This window comes from Meriones unguiculatus, chromosome 1 (genome assembly GCF_030254825.1).
Source record: "Meriones unguiculatus strain TT.TT164.6M chromosome 1, Bangor_MerUng_6.1, whole genome shotgun sequence".
In the NCBI taxonomy this organism is placed as follows: domain Eukaryota; kingdom Metazoa; phylum Chordata; class Mammalia; order Rodentia; family Muridae; genus Meriones; species Meriones unguiculatus.
The window spans coordinates 114,714,564-114,738,255 of NC_083349.1; the positions used below are offsets into that span (position 1 = coordinate 114,714,564).

General features: G+C 53.3%; 1 protein-coding gene across 1 annotated transcript; it reads left to right on the forward strand.

Annotated features, from left to right (window-relative positions):
* The first annotated feature begins 488 nt into the window (after window positions 1-488).
* On the forward strand, window positions 489-23,431 carry Sdc1 (syndecan 1). Its single transcript, XM_021652796.2, has 5 exons — window positions 489-851; window positions 19,171-19,252; window positions 20,062-20,552; window positions 21,035-21,170; window positions 21,353-23,431. Exons 1-5 carry the CDS (start codon window positions 786-788, stop codon window positions 21,520-21,522), a joined length of 945 nt encoding a protein of 314 aa, XP_021508471.1. The 5' UTR covers window positions 489-785; the 3' UTR covers window positions 21,523-23,431.
* The last annotated feature ends 261 nt before the right edge of the window (window positions 23,432-23,692 follow it).

Below are 23,692 nucleotides of genomic sequence, written 5' to 3' on the forward strand. Positions count from 1 at the left end.
CTCCAAGACTCCAGGGGTCTCAGCAGGTGGGAAGGCGGGAGCCATACAACTGCCCTTGATTTATATATAGTCTCCTCGCTGTGGGCCTCCGAGGTGGCCCCCCAAATCTCGCTCACCCAGAGTGCGCCGGGCGTTCTCGCCCAGAGGGCGCTGCAACCTCGCTGGTAGAGAATCAACAGCTGCCCTTCTCCAGGTCAGCGCCTCCGGACTCGGGACCGGGCCCTAGCAGCGGGTGCACCTGGGTCCACATCAGCCACGCATCAAGGAAGATGCGAGGCGGGAATCACAGACTGCGGGCACCGGTGCTCACGGGAGGAAGGCGGGCCTCAGACCCGCGGGAGCTGAGGAGTGGGGTGGGCTTCGATCCTTAGAGGCGTGGAAGGAGGTGTGGCTGGATCTCCGGGGGTGGAGCGGTCCAAGGGGCGGGGCAGCCTGGAGGGCGGGGCTCGAGGGGGTGGGGATTGGGGCTACCCAGGCCCGCGGAGCTGGGGGTGGGCGGCTAGTTTTTGCAACGGCAAAGAGCCCGTGGGTTTATTATAAGGCGGAGCTCGGCGGGAGAAGTGCGGGCCAGAGCATACAGAGCCCGGCGCAGAGGAAGGAATCTGGCACACGGGAGCTGACTCCAGCCGGCGGAACCTGCAGCCCTCGCTCCGGACAGCAGCGCGCTAGGCAGGCGCCCGGGACAGCAAAGCGCAGCGCAATCAGCAGAGCCGGCCCGGAGCTCCGTGTAACCCGCAACCCTGACCTGTGCCGCCCGCCGAGCTCTCACCGCCGGTCTGGGCAGCATGAGGCACGCGGCGCTCTGGCTCTGGCTCTGCGCGCTGGCGCTGCGCCTGCAACCTACCCTCCCGGTGAGTGTGGCCCGGGGCAGGGCTGGAAGGCGGCGGGAAGCCTGGACTCGCCACCCGGCGATGCCATGCAGGCGGCGGCACGTGGAGGGGGAGGGGAGCGGGGACTTCTTCCCGCGCTGCCTGGCGGATTCTAGGGATGGTGAGCCCTTAGATGAAGACTCCTGTCCCAGTTCCCTACACGGTCCGTGGGTGCCACGCGGGTCTCACAGTTCGTGGTCTGGGCGTCCCGCAGATTGGAACCTCCATTGGTTCCCCGCGCTCAATTAAGTAAAACGACTCCACATGGGTCTGAGTCTCCGGGCCTTCGGCCGGGCTTAGAGTCGCTCTCTCCGGTTACTGTTTTGCTGGCCACCTCAGCGGCCTGGCCTCCGGCAGTGACCCGGAGGGATGCAATGGCCATGGCCACAACGCCCTTTCCATAGACCTAATTCAAACCAGACTGTAGGCTGCGCCCCCAGCGCCACGGAGCCCGGGCGTCCGGCCCTTTGCACCCGGGCAAGTTTGGGCGCAGCGGAGCCCGCGCGGGAGCGGGAGGGGGTGGACGTGCGGGTTGCCGGAGGTACGGAATCAGGGCTGTGCGTGGGACACAGGAGGGTGGCGCGGGGCCCTTGGGTTTTTCTCTGGCTGTCCCAGGTGAGCCGGACCGAGCAGGCAGTGAGAGATTACGGGAAGTTGGCTTCACGACCCTAAGAACCCAACTTTGGGGTCGCTGAAGTTGTGCTGCCCCCCGGAGGGCCTCCTCCGCATGGCCCGCGCGGGGGACCCTCCCCGCGAGTGGACCCCGGTACGGCTCTTCCCCTCCCCCGACTCGGCTTTGTGCTGAAGCCGCGCGCAGGGAAGGCGGGTCCCTTGGCCCGCCCAGTAGGGCCGCGGGGAAAGGGGGACGAACGTGGAGCTGGCAACTGGTTGGGGGAGGCCTCTGGGTAGGATGCCGCCATCCACCTTTGGCGGGGTTCGGTCTCTCTAATGAGCAACTTGGCCGACAAAGAGCTGGTCGAGGGTCCCCAGAAAGTGCTCTCCCGCCCCAGCCACCGTCCGCTAGCCCGCCTTCCCCAACGGGGGCGCTTTGTTCTCGGCCCCTGTAACCCTTCCCTGGGAACCGCCCCGCAGCGCCGGCCCTCGACGTGGGCTGGGTCCTGGGCCGCCGCCAGGTGTCAGCGCTGCCCGCCGGGTGTCCACGCCCCTAGCCCCCGCACCCGCTGTGGAGTCCCGGGGGTCCTTTCCACTGGCCGACTTGGCCATCCCCTGGGAGGCAGAGGCGAGGTTTGGAGCCTCAGGCTTTATCCCTTCCGGAAGTGGGCAGTCTCCCACCGCCCACATCTGGTCCGCTTAACTTTGATAGCCCTGGCAAAGGCAGACACGTGCACAGGGAAGGAGAGCTGAGATACCCAGGTCCTGTAAGTGGCACTTAGAGACGTTCCCCATCGATCCTAAAGGACATTGTCTTCACTGCTTCCCAGGTGGCCTGTGGTCTCCATCACTCTAGAGTCCAAGAGAGAACCTCCATACTCCCAATTGTCCATGAGTTGGAGTTCCATGGGGGGGGGGAGGGGTGCCAAATCGGGGTTCTCAGGGAGGGATGTGGTTTCCAAACTGAGTCTCTGGTGCACGCCTGACTTTAAGGTCCAAGAAATTGCTCTTGAGGGGTGTGTTTTCTGTGGGACTCAGAGTATGCCTGGAATCATAGTTACCACTGTGGAGAAGAAAGTGGAGTCACTTGGCATGTCTCCCTGACCCGCCTGGTATCACCGCCGGCTCTACTCTCCAGGCCCAACGTGAGGCCTCACTGGGACAGTGGAGATGTGGTACTAGGTTTCTTTCTTTCCTCCAGGCTCTGGAGAGGTGGCGGGTGCGTTTCTGCTGTCTTTGGTGAGGCTGATAGCCCTGTGAGCTAGGCCCCTCAAGCACCCATTATTAATACAGGGTAGCCAGTTGGAGGTAGTAAATCTCTACGGACTGTTTCCTGGAATTTCCTGTGTGATGGGTAAGGAGCAGGTACTGCATCAGGAGGCCTTTCTGGCCTGGGACGTTGGACCCTCTAGGGAGGCACAAGGCCCAGGAAGCAGAATGGTCCCAGTGGTAGGGACCTATAGTCCTGGGAAGACTTCCTGGAGGAAGAAGTTGAGTTGAGCCCCCAAGTCACTGCCTGAGTTTTGGGACCAGACTCCCACTTGGAGGCAAGGGTGTTTGTTCTTTTTGCTTATTCTTATTTTATGAGGTTTGGTCTGTTTTCTCTCTTCCAGCAAAAACCCACGTTTGGTTAAAAGGGGGTTCCTAAGAGTGAGGGCATTTTCAGAGCTTCCTCTGTCCCTGAAGAGTGAATGCAGTTTGGGTTTGCTTCAAATGGGAGCAGACCCACAAGTTGCCAGAGATCTGGCCCCCTTTTGAGCACTCCCTAAGCTCCTGTGGGAAGCAGGTCAGATCACCCCTGGGGACCAGCAGGATAGGGAGTGACTGTTGGGTGCCTGTCTTTCAATGGTCAAGGGGAGGCTGCAGGGACAGGAGGCTGCTAGGAACTACTCCCCAGAGACGGAGACAGCTTCGTCTAAATTGTCCTCAGTGTGTGTGTGCCCTATGGTCTTTTGTTTCGCCTATGTAGAGAAGGAGAAAAAGTCACTCTGCAATAGTTATTTGCTTTTTTCTTCCTTTCCTCTCCCTTTCCTTAATTATTTGGACTAGTAGAGACATTTCCCCTGAGGTCTGGCAGAGTGGGAGGGAGTGGGGGAGGAATGGGCCCAGCCTTTGGAGATGATGTCATTGCTGGCTTCAGCTCCCCAGGGAGGGTGGAGCTGGTTGTAGCCTACCTGTGGCTCTTGATGGGCCTCAGTAAAACCTCATTTGCACACATTGGTGGGCTGAAGGGCCTGGAAAGAATGATGGGAGAGCTTGGTTTCTGCAGTACTTTCTAGATTTTTTTTCCCCTGTTGGCAGAACTTTGGTTCCTGAAGTCCTTTGAGAATGTATCATCATGGTAGCCAAACTTTTTTTTTTTTTTTAAGTATCCTTGTTTTGTTTTTATTTTTGGAGACAGGGTCTGGCTATTATGTAGCATTTTCTGCCCTGGAACTCACTATGAAGACCAAGTTGGCCTTGAACTCACAGAGATCTGACTTTTAGTGCTGGGCGTAAAGGTGTGTGCCAGCATGCCCTGCTTTAACAAAGTAGTTTTCCTTTGAGCAGGATTCTGAAACCCTTATTTCCTGTCCGTTATTCTCAACTATAAAACGCTAGGTGTGTTTAATCCCCCCTGATGCTGGGCCCTCCTCTCAAGTGGTGCCAGGTCAAGTAGTCTCCTGGTTCTGGGTGGCTCTGAAGAGCACTGTGTCCCGTTGCCTGGCAGCTTGAATTCTGAACTTCCCTTCTCCCTTTCAGTTTCTGGTAGCCAGTGACACAGGTGTGCCTGCCTGTAGCAGCTTTTGTGTTCAATTCTGAGTTATTTTCTTTGGCAGGCTGAAAAACAAATCAGATTGGTTATAATTCTTACAAAAACAAAGGTCGTCTGACCTTTGGGTAACTCTCAGGCTGTGAATTTGATGTCCCTCAGGGATCTCTGTTGAGACCATTGTGGTGGGGGTGGGGTGGTGTAGAATGGGCAAAAGGATGTTGCCAACCCTACTGTCCTGGACCTAGGGTGGTGAAGAGGCATTGACCAGGTGAAGGCCCTAGAGAACTCCCTCAGTGAAGAAATGTGTACAATTCCAAGAAGCACACATGAGCGTGAGCTCCAGTTCTGTGATCTTTCTCATCCGTGACTTATTGGCTCCAGCTACCTCGGACTAACAAGGCTAGCTTATTATCTGTACTTTACATAGGTCTTTTGTTTTGAGGCAGATTTTTCACTCTGTGGCCTAGTGCGGCCTTGAACCATTAGCAATTCTCCTGCCTCAACTTCCAAAGTGCTGGAATTACAGATGCAAGCCACCGTACGTGACTGGACTCTTATTTGTTATCCTTGACTGTGACTCTTTCTCCATCTCTTCAGTGTATGTTTTAGTGCATGGTCTACACAATCTAGCACCCATACTGTTTGGCAGGTCAGAAACAGCACTGGATCAAGTAGAGCCCCATATTGACGCTGAACTCTGCCACCAATTTACCGTGTAGTCTTGAGTGACTCACTTCCAAGTCTTCTTGTCCTCGTCTGTAGAGCAGACATCACTATACCTGTTCTTTGTGCCCTCATTCTGTCATTTGTGTACTCATTTCGTAAGAGGTGGTGTGAAAGTGCTTTGTAATGAAGGTGCCAGGGGAAAGGTAGCTATTGATGATAGTTAAGGTTACCTTCCATTGCGAGCCTGTTAGGGAGTACTTGGTACTTTTCCTACAGTCCTACTTAGTCTTTCCTCCCAAGCCTTTATGATAAATATCACTGACTTGTCTTTAGAGTGAGGAAGGAAGGCCTTACAGAGGCCAGTCCTCTACCAGAGAAGAAAGTGGCAGAAACAGGCCTTTTGTGTTTTGTGCGCATGCGTGCATGCTTGTGCGCACTCCCAGGCACACACATACGGAGCTGTCAGATGTCTACAGCCCCCGAGAAGGCCTGCACACGGGGTCTGGCTGAAACCTGTGAGGGCCTGCATAGCCTTTACAGATCTTACTTGGACACTCCTGGTTGTGAGCATTTTGCATGGAGTGGGTGTTTGGCTGGGCTGTGGCCCACACTGTGCTTTTGGGCAAACCCTGAGTATTGGGCAACACTCTGGGCCTTGGCTGTGTGTACCTGATGATTGCTTGAATGTAGGCAAGAGCTCTTCATAGAAAGCTGAGCTCAGGAGGCAGCAGAGGGGTCTTGACAGTGGGCACTGCGCCCCTGGGCCTACACAAAGCTCACATGCCATTGGCTGAGTGCTGAGTGCTGAGGACTCTGTCCTGCCTTTCCCAGGCAGCACCCAGCTTAATCTGTCTTTCATCCTGAACTTGGGAAACACACTTAGAGATTTGGGAGAGCCTTTGTAAGCTCTGGGAGGTGGGTATTGTGGCCACAAGTGGATAGCTTGGGACCCAAGACTCCTGGCTCCTATGCATTCTCCCCTGGCTCTTTCCAATGCTAGGGTGTACTAGGGGAACACTTTGGATGTTAAATTATTTCTAGTCCCAAAGCACACAGAACATACTGTTTCCTAATTGCCTTTCCTCGCCCCTCCCCAAACCCCCAGCCACTGGATTTGAAAATTCCCCCCTAGGAGCCTGCCTTTGTGTGTGCAGAGGGGAGATACTGGGACAGGAAGTCTGTAGAAAGTATTTTCATCTCCAGAAACCTGTGCCCTGGAGCACAGTCAGTGTTGTGTCGTGTGCCTGTTGGCTATTCCAGCAGAGATTGGGTTTTAGGTGGGGATGCACTTTCTAGAGCCTTCTGCCAAGTGTGACAGGAGTGCCCTGACAAGTGTTAAAAGTGCATGGGCATCTATCTTGTCTTTTACCATAAGCCGGTAGCTTCAGGTGGAGACTGTAGGCACCAGTTTCCCAAGTGAGACGCTGTACTTGGTGCCCTTTCAACTCCAGATGGACATTGGAGGCCCCTGCAAAGCCCGCTCAGGGGTGGCTAGCTCTGCCTGTGAGGGCCACTGCTGTCCGCTCTATGAGAGCCTCCTAGGTTACTTCCCTCTTTGTCAGTGCTGGGGAAGCCCTGACCAGGGGTGGGCATTGGAGGAGGGGCATCCTGCTGCCTGGCATGTGCTGTGTGTTTGGAGAGTCAGGAGGTCTGGTGAAGCCTGCAAGTGGAGGCAAGTTTAGCAGGACCTGGGGAGAATTCAGTGGGAAATCTCTGGACCACTGACAGGGCGGGTGGTGTGGTGGCGGCAGTAGACTTGCTCTTCTTCTAGAGACTTGCCTAGGGGTCTTTCCTGCTGACTCTGAGGCTCGGGCTCTAGTGGAGCCTCTCCAGGGTCTCCCATCTTCTGGTGTTTATGGCTTCGTGGGCTGCCTAATTATATAGAGAGGATCTGTTCCTCTGGCCTCCAGCCCTGGGAAAAGTTCTGCCCAGTGACTCACCTGAGGCCTGCAGCCGTGTGTGCACTCAGGCACAGAGGTATGCTCAGGGGCTGTGGCCATGCTGGCGGTAGCCTTCATAGTTCTGCAGCAGTGGTAACCTTTGGGAAACCTGGTCATCTCTTATTTGCAACTCCCTCCCTCTCTGGTGCCTTCCCCCTTCTTAACTTCAGCTCTGCTCTTTGTATCTGGGCTTAGACTCATGCAGAAATTATTCCTTCCTTTGTCCTAGATTTGTCCTAGCTTTGTCCCTGACTTCCTTGTGGCCCAGGTAAGTAGTTGACCCTCTAGGCTTGTGAAATCTGCTCAAGGGCCTTCATTTCTTTTTCTTTTCTTTTCTTCTTCTTTTAAATTTTGTTTTGTTTTTTGCTTTTGCTTTTTGAGACAGGTTTCTGTGTATATCCTTAGGGTTTCTCTGTATATCCTTAGCTGTCCTAGGATTTGATCTATAGCCCAGGATGACCTCGAACTCACAGAGATCCACCTGCCTCTGCCTCCTGAGTGCTGGATGAAAAGCGTGTGCCACCACCCAGCTAAGGGTCTCTATTTCTTAGAGTCATGTGCTGGCAATGAGACTTTTTCCTTGGATGGGTGGAGGTGATCCTGCAGGGCTTCCCAAGATTCTTTTGCTCTATCTTTATTCCTTCTGTGGACTCATTCCGGAGAACCGACTGCTCCCAGGGTCTCAGGATAGACCACTCAGGAGGGGGTGATGCAGGTTTTTAGATTGGTGCCCTTGGCATTCATTGTGGGAACCAGGGTAGATGAGGCCTCTGGGCAAGGTCAGGCTGGGGGTGGAGGCCGGGTGATGTTCTCTACACCCAGGCATCCTGGCACCCTCCCCAAGGTCCGCTCATCAGCAGGAATGAAAGCTGTGCCGGGCAGGTTGGGGCAGTGGGCAGGTGGGCGTGTTTATCGCTGGGCTCATCAGCTGAGTCACGATGCCAGGCCCCATGAGTCCTCCCTGGAGACTTACCCAACCCACCTTGACCCACTGGCGCCCACTGGCATGAAGTGGGGCCAGGCAGTGAGACAAGACAGGCCTTGGGGGCAGAGAGGCAAAGGGGAGTTCATGACTTCAGGTGCTTCTGACCTGTCCTGGCTGTGTCACAGGACTTGAGGGTGTCTCACGGGCCACCCGTGTCTCTGCTGTCCCAGGAGGATTCTGCGTTAAGTGCCAACTTGCCTAGAGCACCTGCTGGGGGTGCAGGAAATGCACCAAGGGAGAGTGTCCATCAGTCGAACAGGCCCACCAAGACAGACCGGAGACGGTGACGTGAAATGCATTTGTGATCCAGCCCCTGCCTATGTCTTCCGAGCTTCCGTTTGGGAGCCTGGACTGCAGAGCAGGCTTCTTCGATGCTTTAGACTTGGAGGCTTTCTGGGTATGGGGAATGGGTGGAAAGATCTCACAAATGGGGCATCAGGAAGTAGAAGAGGGTCAGGCACTGCTCTCTTATGGGTAACCCCCTTCCCAGCATCCCTCTCCCATCCCGATCTCCAGGGATGGTAAGAGAACCCTTCCAGTACAAATGACAGGGAAGAACACCTTTAATCTTCCCCATTTGGGTCTTTCTGTGGCCAGACACCCTCTTCTAGCACACCATCTTTCTTTCTAGTGTAAGGGCAACAGCCCAGCCTGATGCTCAGGTCTGCCTTCCTATAGCCACTGGACTGGCCAGGTGAAAAGGGGGCCCAGGCCTGGCAGGCTGAGAACACAGGAACTGATGCTAGACCTGGGCTGGGTGGGTAGAGTGAGGATCACCCCTCCCTAGGAAAGGGGCTCTTGGGGAACTGGGGTGCTATTATCTATCTGTGGCATCTGGTATGTCCTTGACCCAGGATGCCATGCCAACAGTGGCTAAGGATCTTCCTGGGCGTCACTGGTTGGGGACTTGATTGTGTCTGAGGGCCAGAGAGTGCCATCAACTCTAATATCCTCTGTGGCAGCTCTCAGCATCCCTGCTGTCCCGGAAGCACACGGGCCTCTGAAGTCCCCTCTCCTAAGAAAGTTCCAGGTAGATATGGGGGTCAGGTTTGGGCTCGCAGGGCCCCGGGCTGTAGAGTGTCTAAAGGACCTGCTGAGATTGTTGCAGAGGCTGACATCATTCCCACTTCTCCCAGAGAAAGCTGAGGGGGTGTGGTGCAGTGCTGGGATCACATGTCTCCCTGAATGACATGTTGGGGAGGGATGGAGCCCTTGCTTCCGGCCCCTAGGCTTAGTCTGTGGGCTGCATGATCTCTAGGTTCTGTCCTGCCTCCCTGCCCTTACCCCAAAGTACTCTGAAGGAGATCTGGGCCATTCCACAGGGACACAGTGTTCCCTCTGTTTGCTCATCCCCAGGGGGAGGCAGGCCTGGATTGTAGATTCCTAGAAGTGATCATGAGGGCTCCGTTGGAGAACCCGAGACAGGACAGGCTGGGCATACATTGGATATACCAGCCACCTATCTTTCCATTGAAGTCTGAATCTGCCAACGTCTGGGAGCCTGAGCTAACTCAAATCTTCAGGGGCTCCTAGCGTATTAGCTGATTATGTCTCCTTAGGCTAGAGAGAAGGATGGCATAGAATCTGGCCCACCTGAACCACATCCTGGCTTTATCAGTTCCTACGTAATTTTGCACATAACTCTTTACTTCTAGGCTTCAATTTCCTCACCTGTGAAATGGGGTTCCTCATATCCTTCCTAGAAGAGCTTTTGAAAAGATTAGTGAAGTCATATGTAAAGTGGTTGGGGTTCTCTCCTTGACTGAGCATGGGCTGCTGTGTGCAGCACCCCCAGTGGCTGTGCCTGAGTGGAGGGAGGGGAGGACATATGAATGGCCCTTCTGGTCTTACCCCAGGTCTGCAAACATGGCTTTTATCCTTCTTCAGAAATCCAAGCCTTTCCTGGCAGACCAGACATTCATCTCCACCATGAGGGTGGATCCTGCCCTGAGCTTTGTGAGCTGGGCTGGCAAACGGGGAGGAAGTCAGGGAAAACCAGACACTTGGGCACCTGGTTGGGGACTCAGGAGAGCAGGGTTTCAGTTGTAGGTGGCTGTAACCTGTGCCCGGAACTTCTGACTGAGGGTTACTGTGAGAGGAAGCAGGTTCCCTAATGGACACTAACATAGCTGGGACAGGGGTGCAGGGTGAGTGCGGACCCCAGCCCTGAGCCCACTGAGTGCTGGCGTAGGCTGCTTTTCTGTAGAGTGAGAACTCTTGGCTGTACTGGGATGATGGCTGGGGTCTGGCAGAGCAAACCTGCCTGGCCCCTCTTCACTTTGATGGCTATCTGCCCTTAAACAAGCGACTGTCCCCTTTGCCTCAATTTCTACATGTGCTAGATGGCTACGGCTCTGCCCTCTGAAAGTGGTTTTAGAGATAAGTTAGCTAATACAGGGAAAGTGCTCAGACCGGTACCTGGCACATTACTCGGGAAACAGCGGCCACGATGGCTGATTTCCTAAAGTCTAGATTTGTGTCTATACTTCGCGCACACCCACGGCCCGGGGTCAGGTGCTTAGATTCTCCCACCCGCTGCTGGCCCCGGGACCTCTAAGCTGCTGGGCCCTGCTCCCTTATTCCCTTCTAGCCACCTCTGTGTCAACTATCGAGTTATGCATGTCTCCAGTTCAGTGAGGCTGTGAGACGTCAGGTCTCGGCCTTGCCTGTTTTGTTCCTGTGAGGGCTGGGGCCCACTCTGTCAACTGAGAAACCCACCCACCTTTTCAAATACAAGCTCCACCCAGACAGTCCTACACCTCAGGCTAGCCCACCCTGTCACGGGACCACTCCCAGCATTCTCTGCCTTCTCTTTGCTTCCCAGGAGCCTTGGTGCCTTCTCAGGATAAATAGGTATCTTGTAGTTCAAGGGGAAAGAGGAAATTTAGTGACTTTCCTGGGCATGGTCTTCCTGTCACCTGCATTCTGACAGAGGTTAAAGAAATTTGTCCTCTGTATCTTCTAGTCTCCTTTTTATAATCTTTTCCCATCTATTGTAGTCCATACCTAACTGCAGTGCCCCAGTTTCGGAATTAGACCCTCCCCCATAGGAAATAGATTTATGCTGTGATGGGAATGACTGGGACCTTACAGGCATTTTAATTTTCTTTTTTAAAAAATTAATTAATTTATTTAATGAGTGTTCTATCTGTGTACACTTGCGTGCCAAAAGAAGGCATCAGATCCCAGTATAGATGGTTGTGAGCTACCGTGTGGTTGCTGGGAATTGAACTCAGGACCTGTGGAAGAGCAGACAGTGCTCTTAACCCCTGATTTATCCAACCCCTGGCATTTTAATTTTCAAAAAGGTATTGCACACCTGCAGGGACACTAAGAAGAGATTTGGTGGTTAGAGTTGGAGTCATGTCCTCAGCCTCTGAGCTGGAGCCCTGGCTGGGGGTACAGGTGTGTTGAAAGCTGTAGTTTCTGCTTCTGTGAAACTTGAGGATACTTTATTTAGCAAGTTCAGGGGCAGAATGGCCATGAGAAGTCTATCTGTAACAGATGTTTGGTCCCCATGCCCCGCTGAGTCTGTAATCAGATAGGTAGCAGGTTTTGGGGTGCTGGTAGGCTGAGAGTTTACATCCCAGAATCAAGAATGGTGGGGTTCCTACATTGCTCCAGACAGGATTTAAATCCCAGACTTGTCAGCCACCTCTCCATTGGCCCTGACCAGCAAGTTGTACCCAAGGGAATCTGAAGTGGCCCTTTGCATCTCTTTGGAATGGGCTGGGGTCAGCATGATGGAGTGGGGTAGGGACAATTCGAGAAGGCCTTTCCAGCCCTTCTATCTGTGCAGGCTGCAACCCAGAGATGCTTTGATTCTGGACATCTCCAGCAGCTACCTGGGCCATAGAGAGGGATGCCATCAAGTCACTGTGCCCAGTGTCCCTGCTCTCTACCTGCCACCACTATTGGATACCATGCCTATGGTTTGCTGCCCTTTGCTTCAGCCACTGTGTCTGGTTGCCCCTTGATGGTGAGCCAGACCCCCCAGCCAGAGAACATGGGTTATACAAAGCTATAGGTTGGGCCCTAGGAGCCCTCTTGCCATCATTCTGTTAAATTCCTATGGTATAGTAGCCAAAGTGAGGTTTGTTCCAAGAAACAACCCAAATTATAAGACATCTTTTCACTCTATTGCGTCTTCTCATTTTCCCTTGGCACATCCAGCTGGTCAGGGCCAAAGGATTTGAAGAGGGGTCCTGGCAAGTCTGGGGAGCAACTAGGTCCTGTCCAAGTCCCTCCAGGAGCAGTGCCTAGTGAGAGGCTGGCTGAGCCTGGGCCAGGTGCCCTTGCTCCACACTGACTGAAATCTCACCCTGCCTGTCCTGGCTGGGTTCTGACAGGTAGGAGCTACAGAGGAACTGGTCTTCCAGCCCCAGCTCCACACCCAGCTCTCAGCTGAGCCTGCTCAGAGGCTAGTCCTGGCATGTGGGTTGCAGGGCAGGTTCGAGCCCCACAGGGAGGTGTGGGCATCAGGGTACTCAAGTGACACTGACCTATGGTGGGTATTGAGATTGGAGGTATGGTGCAGGGAAAGAGCCTGGGGCTGGGAGACCTGGCTCTGGCATTGACCTTGGTTTGCCCTCTGATGTTACACTAAAGGGGAATGCTGACAAAAGGGGTCATTAAAACCAAGAGAGGACATCGGCCTTCCACTCTACTCATTCCCAAGAATCCCCAAGACACATAGGGAATGAGTAGCTGGAGTGGAGCAGCAGTGGGGATTTCTGAGGTGGTGGGGGATGTGGCGATGTGTGTGGTCCCTAGGGATTTTGGGAAATTGGTCCTTTCAGTGGAAGTGCTGCCAGGGTCTGGGCCTTGGAGGTTCTTTGGGCTCCCTAGCTAGGCAGCTAACACTTCTCTTTACCTGCCTGTCCTCACCTTGGCCCCACCCTGGGCTGGGTCCCTCATTCACTCCCCTGCTGGGTCACCAGTCACCTTCTCTACAGGTCCCAGCTTGATTCTTGGTGGAGAGACAGAAAGCTGATAAATCATGGTGCCTGTCAGCCGGAAATCTGGGTGTTGCCTGAAGGCTTTAGGAGGGGGTTTCTGGGTCTTGAGGCCTCCCTACAGTTTCTCAGTTCCCTAGGAGAGAAGTGAGGGGTTGGCTACTACCCCAGCATGAATCTCTGGTCTCTTGTCATCACATACTCTCCAGCCTGTGGACAACCTGTGACCAAGCCATAAAAGTAATCATAATTATCCAGTCAGGCCACTTCATTCCCCACCAGCCCAATGGATACAGAGACACAGAGAGCTGCCCAGAAACCCAGTGTAGGAGCTAGATCTGATACTGTCTCCGAGAGCCTCTTTGGAGACACTTCGGGACAGTCCACCCTATTGTTACATGCTCCTGGCATTCCAGTGAGGACCAGAGGAAAAGATGACTATGGGAAGCAGAATGGGCAAGACCCCCAGACTGTATGGCACCAAGAAACAAGCTGAGGTCTACCAGGATAGGAATGGGTTTTAGCTCCTGGAGACACATTGTACCTTGTAGCATAGCTGCCCCTGAGGCTCAGCTTGACCTCTGGGGCCCCTTGGGATAGCTCAGTATCTGCAGCATCCTCCCACTGATGTCAGTCAGGTTACACTGTGGGGCAGCTAATGTGAAGGTGCTGGGCTGGGGGGCAGCTACTTGGGAAAACAAGGTTGTTATTGGCAGACCCTGGCAGGAAGGAGGGTCTTCCTTTTCTTGGTGGGTTTAAGGGCCTTTGGAAGGTTGAGTAGTTCCCTCAGCTCCTTGGTGAAGCAGGCCCTCCTGGCACCATGGTGTGTGCTTAGAGTGAAGTCATCGAAGTCAAGAATAATCTAGAGCCTTCCCAGCTCCTGCCACTGGCTTACAGAGCTCCCTGGCTACTTAGTACCTTGTCTTTGAACACTGAATTCAGTCAGGGAACTGGAGTGGAGGTCTTGCCTTCCCCAACTCCTGGCCACGGCCCCTCTGTGGGATCTTTCCTTGTCAGGTGACTGCTTTCAAAGTACAGCCTCTGAGCAGGAAGTGTCATTTGACATTGTGGTAGCTCTTTGAGTCGCTGGATGCAGGTGGTAGTTTGGATGTTTTTCTCACTCAAGGTCATGTCTCCAATTGTACAGAGGGAGGTGAAACTGAGAGTTCTGTAGCCCAGAACCCCTGACTTGTGGGTTCTAGAGGGGTGAGCAATAGCCCATTGCTCTTGGATCCGTAGGTCTGACTAAGACACTGTAGTGGGGGTAGATCTCTTGCATCCTGTGAACCTACTTGCATCACCCCAGGGTATTTGCTGTGGAGTGGAGCCTTGGTTGGATAAGAGTGAGGGGTGTGACTGTGGGGTGGAGGGCATGAATCCCTGCACTGCCCGGCAGTAGCATGTTGAGTGGACAGAGACCATTTGGCTGAAGCCTGGGCTCTTGGAACAGGTGTGGGTGCCGCTGACTAGCTGGGATCCAGGCTGCTTGGGGATGGCCATGACCCAGCTCCTTTGATAACAGCAGCTCTTTGTCACTGGTTGTTGTGACTAATGGGACTTGTTGATTCAGTGACTCCGGCTCTCCCACCCACAGAAGCTGGGGCTTCTGTTACGGCACCAGACAGCCGCAGACAACCCATAGTTCTGCCTCTTTCCCACTCCAAGAAGTGACGTTCCCAGCATTGCCCAACTTGTTAGCAAGTTGTCTTATCCTCTCCTGCCCAGCCTCTGAGGCTTCTCCTTACTGAAGCCCCCAGAGTGGGGCCCTGGGCATGTCCTGGGAGTTCTGTTAGGGGCAAGACAAGGCTATTTCTTACCTTGTTTGTACCTTAAAGTTCCCAGGTGACGAGTCCAGATTTTTGAAGTTGAGGAACCCATTTAATATAAAAATTCTGTGACCTTAAGTTTATAACTTCATGTGTTATGTGTCTGGACATGTATGTGGAGGTCAGAGGACAACTTGGAAAAGTCCGTTCTCTCCACCTGCCATGTGGGTCCTGGCACCGGAACTCAGGTCATCAGGCTTGGAGGTGTATGCCTTAAAATACAAAGCATGCCATTCTGTGCAGTCAGTGATGCTTCTTAAGGGCTGTGTGATCTAGACACCACTCAAGTTGCACAGAGGGTGACTTGGTAGGGGGCTGATTGGAAGCCAAAATTCTGTGTCCCCCCAGCCACTGGGGTGGGGAGCAGCTGGGCATTCTCTCCAAAAAGCCAATAAGCTCTGACCCACTTGGTTCCTTGATTTGTGGCACAGCTGAGGTGTCTTCACACTCGGGATAACATGACAGAATGCCGGAATATAGACTACCCTGAGTCCCAGGCATCCAGGACACAGGGCTCCATCGGACTGTAGTACCTGCCACAGAGGGTGGCCCTCCTTCCAGTCAGTGTGGGTGTGGGAGCTGGCAGGAAGTGGCTCCAGGCTGCCTTTAAGCATCCGGGCCAGCCCTCTGCCCACAACTCCAAACGTGGTGCACTAACTCACAGCTGGAGGCAAGCCCTCCTCTCTACTCAGTCCTGACCCATGCCGTTCTTTCTATACTATCCTTCTATACTATCCAAGTGTGTGCCTGGAACCCACCTGGGCTGCTAGGCAGAGCTCAGTACTTCATCTTGCTTCCTGGTGATACAGCCGTGGTGAAGTCACTGAGGCCGGTTTGCTGGCAACAGATGGGCTCAGCCAGAGGAGGCAGTCCTTAGACCTGGGGAGTAGGGAAGGAAGGGTGTACTTCAATGTGGGGACACTTGTTGGCTGATGGCCTTGGGTTAGGTCCTTCACCCTGGAAGTGCTGTTCCTTATCTATCAGAGATGCTAATCTCAGCAGGACCTGAGGAGCTGCAGGGGAGGTGTAGGAACTAAGTGAGTGGTGAGAATTATCTCCATCCCTAGGGAAGGCCTTTGCCTCCTTTCTCTGGGACTGGGCCCCTGCCTTGGGTGTCTCTCCAGGGTCCTTACTATACAGGCCCAGGGGATGCCTGAAGCAGATGCGATGACTAGTCTTTTCTTCCACCCCGTGTCCGCATTCCATATATTTGCTTCCATGATCCTTCCAGGTAAACCAAACTTCGAACTTTCAAATTAGAGGTTTTTAAATTAGCTAGCTTCCAGGCTCTGTGCTTCAGTAGGAGGAAGCTAAGTGGCCCTGGGTTTGATAGCACAGACCATGAAAAATCTTTCTTACCATGAGGTTTCTTCTATAAGCTTTTAAAAGTATATGTGTGTGTCCCTGTATCCATGTGGTACACATGTGTCACAACAGGCATATGGAGGAGGTCAGGCAAACTTACAGGAATCTCTTCTTTGCCTCACTTGAGTCCCAGGATCAAATTTGTCATCACACACTGGCAAGCACCTTTCCCTGATGAGCCCTTTCGCCAGCTCTGTTCTCTGTTCTTGATTTGTTTGGTGAGGAACTGGTTTTCTTGAGGCCTTCAGAGGTGAGAGGTAGCAGCAGGAGGTCGGTCACTGATGGGAGTTTTCTTATCCCTTGACATTCCTAAGCCGAGGCCACATGGTCTTGGAAGGACCCAGGTCAGAAGAGATGCTGAGTAGGGTCCTATGAGCTCTCAGGAACACACAGGGCTCTAAATGGTACCCGAAAGCTGCATCGAAGGCTCCAGTCAGCTGGGACCTGGGGGTTCTGGTTCAGACTCACATCCCCCCTGCACCACCCCAGTTCTTCTCTTCATCAGAAAGGTCCCAGCTGAGGGTGGAGGTTGGGCAGTCAGGGAGTTGCCTCTCTTCCCTTAGCAGAGGTTAGAGGCTTAGGGTGTGGGACAGGGTTGGCGCCCCACCCCCTCTCCCTGCCCAGGACCTGGTTTGCTGGTTTCAGTGAAGGTTTTCTCTAGAAGTTTGTTGTGTAAACAAGATCACAGCGGGATAAGCTGAGCAAAGCCAGGGGAACAAATTGCTTCCCTGTGAAGACTCAGTCTCATCTCTGAGAGAAGCCCTCCTCCCCCTTTGGGAAATTGCTGACTTTTGGGGCCTCTCTATGGAAGGTAGAGGCTGGCTGCCTTATGTTTGCCTGGGCCCCAATATATCTTTGCAGCCACAGGTACCTCACGTTGAACAATATCTGCACCCCTGGCGTGTGACTTGGGCTGGTTCAGTTGCATCTGGGACCTCTCTACCTCCATCTCCAGCTTTCCCTTCTCATGGTGGGTGTCAGTGGCCTAGGAGAGGGTGGAGCTGAGACCTAGGAGGGGGAGGAAGCTATGATCTTGAGGACTGTTCTTGTCTAGTGGATGCTGTTCTCTATCGCTGAGGGAGGCAGCCACAGGGAAGGCTCCCACAGGAATCTGGGGTGCCGCCTGGGGCAGGGTATGCAGGATGTGGGCTGATGTGTCGTAGCGGTGGGATCTGACTGTTCTGCGGACGGGCCACAGTAAACTCTTGAGTCTGCTGCATATCGGTTTTTGACCTGTGGGTCATGACTCCCTTGGGATCGTATATCAGATATTTTACATTATGATTCATAACAGTAGCAAAATTAAAGTTATGAAATAGTAATGAAATAATTTATGGTGGCAGGGATCATCACAGCATAAGGAACTGTATTAAAGGGTCGCAGCATTAGGAAGGCTGAGAACCAGTCATCTACTGTGTCTGGGCCATGATGGGCTCTAACTGCTTTCTGGAGTTGAGCCCTATTGAACCATTTGTCCTTGAAGATGGCCCTGTCTAGGCTCAAAACCTGTGTACAGGAAGTTCAAGGTTACTTCTAGCCTTCTCTGTGTGCTGAGCTGCCTCTGTAACCTGTCATGCTTTTATGCCTGTAGCTTTCCCCTGCGGGTCCTGTACCTGGCTCTCCCTGCTCTGCTCTGTTCTGTGAGGCCGACTGGGCTGTGCCTGGGTCCTGTCAGACTTCCTGGGCCAAGGTGACCCTATTTCCTTGGTGCCCAGCCTCAGCTGGGCCACTCTGATGGTCTAAGGAGGCTCCTGCTGAGCTGGTTCCCTCCTGCCTTCTCTTCTCCTGAAATTCTATCTTGAGCATATGCCCCCCTGTGTGTGTGAGCCTCCTGACATCGGGAATCGCCACAAATTCCAGTGTCCTTCATCACAGATTCAGTGGCTCTCAGGCACTACTTAGAACAGACACTTGTTACCTGCCAGGCTGTATGCTTTTTTTTTTTTTTTTTTAAACTTGCACAGAAATTTTGTGGCCATTTTGTAATGCAGATGTTAGTACTGGCACCATTTTACAGGTGGAGAAACTGAGGCTGTAAATTTGTAGTGACATCTCTAAGGCCGCTCAGTTGGTAAGTGACAGAGGTCAGGAGGCCTCTGGAGCCCTTAGCCGAACCATGTACTTCTTTTTAGGATTGTAGGCATGCGCTATTCCTCCCAGCTGTTATACTTTTTATAAAAGAAAAAAAAATCATTCTTTGTTCTGGTCTGTATGGGGGCCTGGTAAGATGGTCTGTACTGAGCTGGGCTATTTGGGCTAGTTTCCTTGCTGAGCAGGGCTCCCATAGCTCCCCTCCCCATCCCCTGCTTACCCGGATCTTCCTCCTGCACCTGCTCTTTTGGAACCGGTGCTGGCGACAACCGTGGGCCCTTCCCGAGCCTGTCTAGCTGGGGGGGGGGGGGGCGTGCTCCGCTTCTCTGCCCAAGTCCTGTGGGACTGTGTTTGCACTCCACCACCTGCGGCCCCTTGGAGCTGGAGCAGGCAAGGCGGGCCACATTCCTGCAGCCGCCGTTGCCAAGGAGAACCCATCCCAGGCCTACTGCCCCATTCACTGGAGCCTCCTTAATGCAGAAGCCTTTTTGAATTAGCTTCCACTGTCCCCAGCCCAAAGGGCGCCCTATCCTTTCTTCACTGAGAAGGCCAGGATACAGTCCTTCCTGTGGCTGAGAAAGCGGACCTTGTGACGAGGCCTGAGACCACCCTGTGTGGGTAGAACTGCTTCAGCACAGATAGCCCCACCATGCTTGGCCTGGCTCTGCTTCTTACCCTGGGGGCTTCTGTGTCCACACCCCACTGTCGAGCTCAGCTGGACACTGATTTTCTAGGTACAGATTATTTCGGGGGCATGTGTGTGAAAGCTCCCCATTGATGTCCCTAAAGCCTGATTCCTGGGGTAGGATCAACTGACGGCTTTCACAGGGGTCACAGCTTCTGTTCCCAGGCTGGGCTTCCTGACTAGACAGCACCCTGGGGTTACAACCATGTCCCCATCACTTGCAGTTCTACCTGGCACCAGGCTTTGTTGTTACAGCATTGGGGATATGAGTAGGAGCAGGACTCAGAATTAGTAGCCCCGGAGCCACATGCAGTGGTTTCCTGCATGTGTAGCTGGGGTGGTTGGCTGAGGTTGTTCAGCTGCCTAGGGATGCGGAGCATTGGCCAAGCCTCATCTCCTACCCCTTTCTGATCTTTTGCAGCAAATTGTGGCTGTAAATGTGCCTCCTGAAGATCAGGATGGCTCCGGGGATGACTCTGACAACTTCTCTGGCTCAGGCACAGGTAAGGCTGACCCAGAACACTTAGATGGCCACAGGTCATGGCTGGGATGGTGAGCAGGCAGTACACCTAGCTTTCGTGAGTCCCCTTCCTCCCCCACCCCATCCTCAGCCAGTGGAGTCAGAGGGACAATACCGAAGGGAAGAATGGTGTCCGGCTGCAAACTGCTCAGTTAAGGGAAAGCCTCCAAGAAGGGAAGTGGTTCCAAGAGGCCATGGGCAGCCACTAGAGCCAAGCCTTGGAGGAGGAGCTCTACTCTACCAAGTCTTGGTGTTTCCATCTGTGAGATGGGAATACTTTGACCCAGAGAGTATTGGGAGCTGCAGATAGTGTGGGGCCTGTTGGAACCTCACTCCCTAGACACCAGTTCTCTGGGGGGAGAGAAGGCCTTGGGCTGTAGCTAGCCTGAGAGGTCTCCCAGAAGAGGGGGGAGCTCAGAAGGGAAGTCGAGGTAGCAGTGGGAAGGGGACCATAGAGCAAAGGGCTGGGAGGTAAGATTTAAGATGAAGCCATGCATTCTTGGGAGCCTATGCCTTCGGGGAAGATGGTAGAATAGGTGTGTGCATTGGCCTAGGGTCCTGACAGCAGAATCCTCTCCCAGACTCCTGAGACCTTTCTCACAATTCAGTGAGCAGCTGCTCCCAGGCAGGCGAAGCTACAAAGGGTGTCTTTTCTGGCCTGCTTCTCAAAGTGAGTTCAGCCTGGGTGACTCAGGTCTCAGCCTCCTCATAGCATGAACGTCAGACCTGACACCTGGAAGACCTCCCCTACCCTGACCCTGTGTCCTTACTCCCTACTTGTGATCCCTGCAGGTGCTTTGCCGGATATCACTCTGTCAAGGCAGACATCTTCCACTTGGAAGGATGTGTGGCTCCCGACAACCATGCCCATAGCTCCAGAGCCCACCAGCAGGGATGCTGAGGCTGCTTTTACCTCCATCCTGCCAGCTGGAGAGAAGCAGGAGGAGGAAGAGTCAGTGCTTGTTACAGAAGCAGAGGAGACTGGCTTTACTGCTCAGGACGAGGAAAAGGAGGTCACCACCACCAGGCCCAGGGAGACCACACAGCTCCTGATCACCCAACGGGCCTCAACAGCCAGAGCCACCACAACCCAGGCACCTGTCACATCTCATCCCCACAGGGATGTGCAACCTGGCCCCCATAAGACCTTGGCTCCCATAGCACCTGGCCAACCTGACCATCAGCCTCCAAGTGTGGAGGATGGAGGTGCTTCTGACATCAATGTGGTTGCCGAGGATGGGACTACCAACCAGCTTCCTACAGGGGAGGGCTCTGGAGAGCAGGTGAGTGGCTTTCTATTTCCTGGAGATTTCCTGGGTAGCTGCTAGTACCTGGTGCCTGGTCTAGCATCTTTTGTCCTATAAAGCTCGTTATAGTCCTCATTGTAATGATGGGGTAACAGACTCCCACCTTCCTCCTGCCCTAAACAGACTGATTACAAGATCAGTAGGAGACTTCTTATACATCCATCATTCAAGAGTTAGCAACCTAAACTTAAATCAGAGTGAATTTTCTGTCTTAGACCATCATGGGAACTTTCATACCAAAAATGTGTGCTTTGTGTCATAGATGCTTATATCTGTGTGGTATCTGTGCCTTGGCCAGCCAGGGTCCCAAGTGTGATGGCATTCCATGGCAGATGCTGGCAGAGGTTGGGTGTGTCTGAGGGGGTGGCAGGGGAACCTCAACAGGGTATGGCAATGCCACAGGTTGCTATTGTGTTAATGGCTCCAGCCCAACCTGATCCCAGTCTACCCTTCTGTAGGACTTCACCTTTGAAACATCTGGGGAGAACACAGCTGTGCCTGCTGTAGAGCCTGGCCTTCGGAATCAGCCCCCAGTGGATGAAGGAGCTACAGGTGCTTCTCAGGGCCTTTTGGACAGGAAGGAAGTGCTGGGAGGTAAGTCTTCTTTGAAGCAGGTAGGAAGAGACAGGCTGTGGCCTTGAGGTAGCTTGGGTTGCTGGGGTGCAACCATCTTTGGCCACAGGTTGGGGAAGGAGTAGGGCTGACTACAGCTGGGGAGAGCCTGCTGCTGAATCCATGTAGCTGCTGATCTGAGCCAGCCTCTGTCCATTCCCTAGGTGTCATTGCTGGAGGCCTGGTGGGGCTCATCTTCGCTGTGTGCCTGGTGGCTTTCATGTTGTACCGGATGAAGAAGAAGGATGAAGGCAGCTACTCCTTGGAGGAGCCCAAACAAGCCAATGGTGGTGCCTACCAGAAACCCACCAAGCAGGAGGAGTTCTACGCCTGATGGGGGAATAGTTCTCCCCCCAACCCCTACCACTCACTAGGCTCCCACTCGCCTCTTCTGTGAAAAACTTCAGGCCTCCCCACGCTGTGCCATCCCTTCAGTACCCAGATTCTTCCGGCTGTTCTTGCCCGAGTGCTCCCAGGGTGTGCTGGGAATTCATTCTACTTCTTTGACTTCTGCCTAGAAGCTTGGGCGCAAAGGGTTTCTTGCATCTGATCTTTCTACCACAGCCACACCTGATGTCTGCTCTTCCAACTTGGTTACTCCAAATGGAGACCCAGCTCTGGACAGAAAGGGACCCAACTGCTCTGGACCTAGATTGCCCTATTGGGGCTGGAGGATCCTGGGGACAGGAGAGGGGCTTCGGCTGACATGCCATAGCACTTACCCATAGAGACCACTAGGGTTGGCCGTGCTGTGGTGGTGGTGGTGGTTGGGGGGGGATGGAGTCCAGGGCTCCTCGGAATTCACTTCTCATTGTGGGGAGGTCTACTTTAGAGATCAACTTGTTTTTGCACATGTTTCCTCTAACTTCTCTGTTCAGAGCCCCAGTAGACCTTACTCCTGGGGTAAGGCAAGTCAGTTGACTGCTGTTCCTCACCTCGCTTCCCTAATCTACATTTGGGGAACAATATCGGGGTTAATGAGACTTTTTGTTTCTGTTGTTTGGTTTTGTTTTTTTGTTTTGTTTTGTTTTGTTTTTTAACCTAGAAGAACCAAATCTGGACGCCAAAATGTAGGCTTAGTTTGTGTGTTGTCTCTGAGTTTGTCGCTCATGTGTGCAACAGGGTATGGACTATCTGTGTGGTGCCCCATTCTTGGTGGCCTACAAGTAAGCTGTCCAGGCTAGTCCAGGGTGCCATGGGGTAGCCACCTCTTGAGTGCTCATGCCTGTGTACATGGACTCAGGGCCATGGCTGTGCCTGGGCCACTGTGACATTGGAAGAGCCTTTGTGAGAACTTACTCCTAGGTCACAGTCTAGGAATGGAGGGAAGAAGACTGTAGAGCTGGGGGGAGGGGTGGCCCCGACTTTGGTACCATCTCTGGTCACCCTTTCTCCTGGAAGTTGACAAGACATATCTTGAGTATGGCTGGCACTGGCTCCTCCATCAAGAACCAAGTTCACCTTCAGCTCCTGCGGCCCTGTCCCAGGCTGGAGTCAGAAATGTTTCCCAAAGAGTGAGTGTCTTTTGCTTTTGGCAAAACGCTACTTAATCCAATGGGTTCTGTACAGTAGATTTTGCAGATGTAATAAACTTTAATATAAAGGAGTCCTATGAACTCTACTGCTTTTGCTTCTTCTCTGGGCTGGTGGTATAGACATAGCCAGTCCTTGCCCAAACCCTGATAGCTCAGGAAAGCTTGGCTCAAGGCTATGTGCCTCCAGTTCTCCAAGGGGTAGGATCCTGGGTCCAGGGTTCCTCTGATTTATTTCTTTTTTTGTTTTGTTTTGTTTTTCTTTTGTCTAAACCTCTTTTGGAAGTCGGTAGGTTCACTCAAGGTTTTACAGGACCTGACGTCTGCTCTTCTAAATGGTTTAAGTAACCGGGACTTGAGCACATCTTGACCTGGGGTCACTAGAGTCACGCTTGCTTTACAGAGCAGACACTTGGGATGACCTTCCTCCCTCATATTTGCTGGGACACTTCTGAGGACTCCTTGCTTATTTAGCTCAACGATGCTCCAGCTGCTGGCTGCTTGGTGGCTCAGCTAGACAAAAGGCCTGTGCCCTGTGTTTCATCCCAGAACTTGTTGCCAGAACATATGGCTGGATATGATGTGGGGTGGGGGTGGGGTCAGATCCGAGACAGCACTCAGCTGAGGGCTTGTGAGACAGTGCCTGAGCCTCAGGCTGGGCCCATCCATGTAATTGCAATAAATGGTATGTGTCCATTTGGACAGCAGACACTTTGGTGGTCCTTGTGGAGTTTCTTCTTGGTCTGGCCATGACCTGCTCTGTCCGGTTTTTGGAATGGGAGCCTAACTGGCCTGCATTACGGCTTGGTTCCAGGTAGCAACATAGTCTGCCATCATTGCCCAGGCCCCAGGGCAAGACTTTGGGCTTGCCTCATCCTAGGACTCCTGGCTTTGCACCTGTCCAGCCCTCTAGATTATTCCTTTCCCTGAGGTCATGAAGGCTCTGCTGACTCTGAATGTCAGAGTTTACTT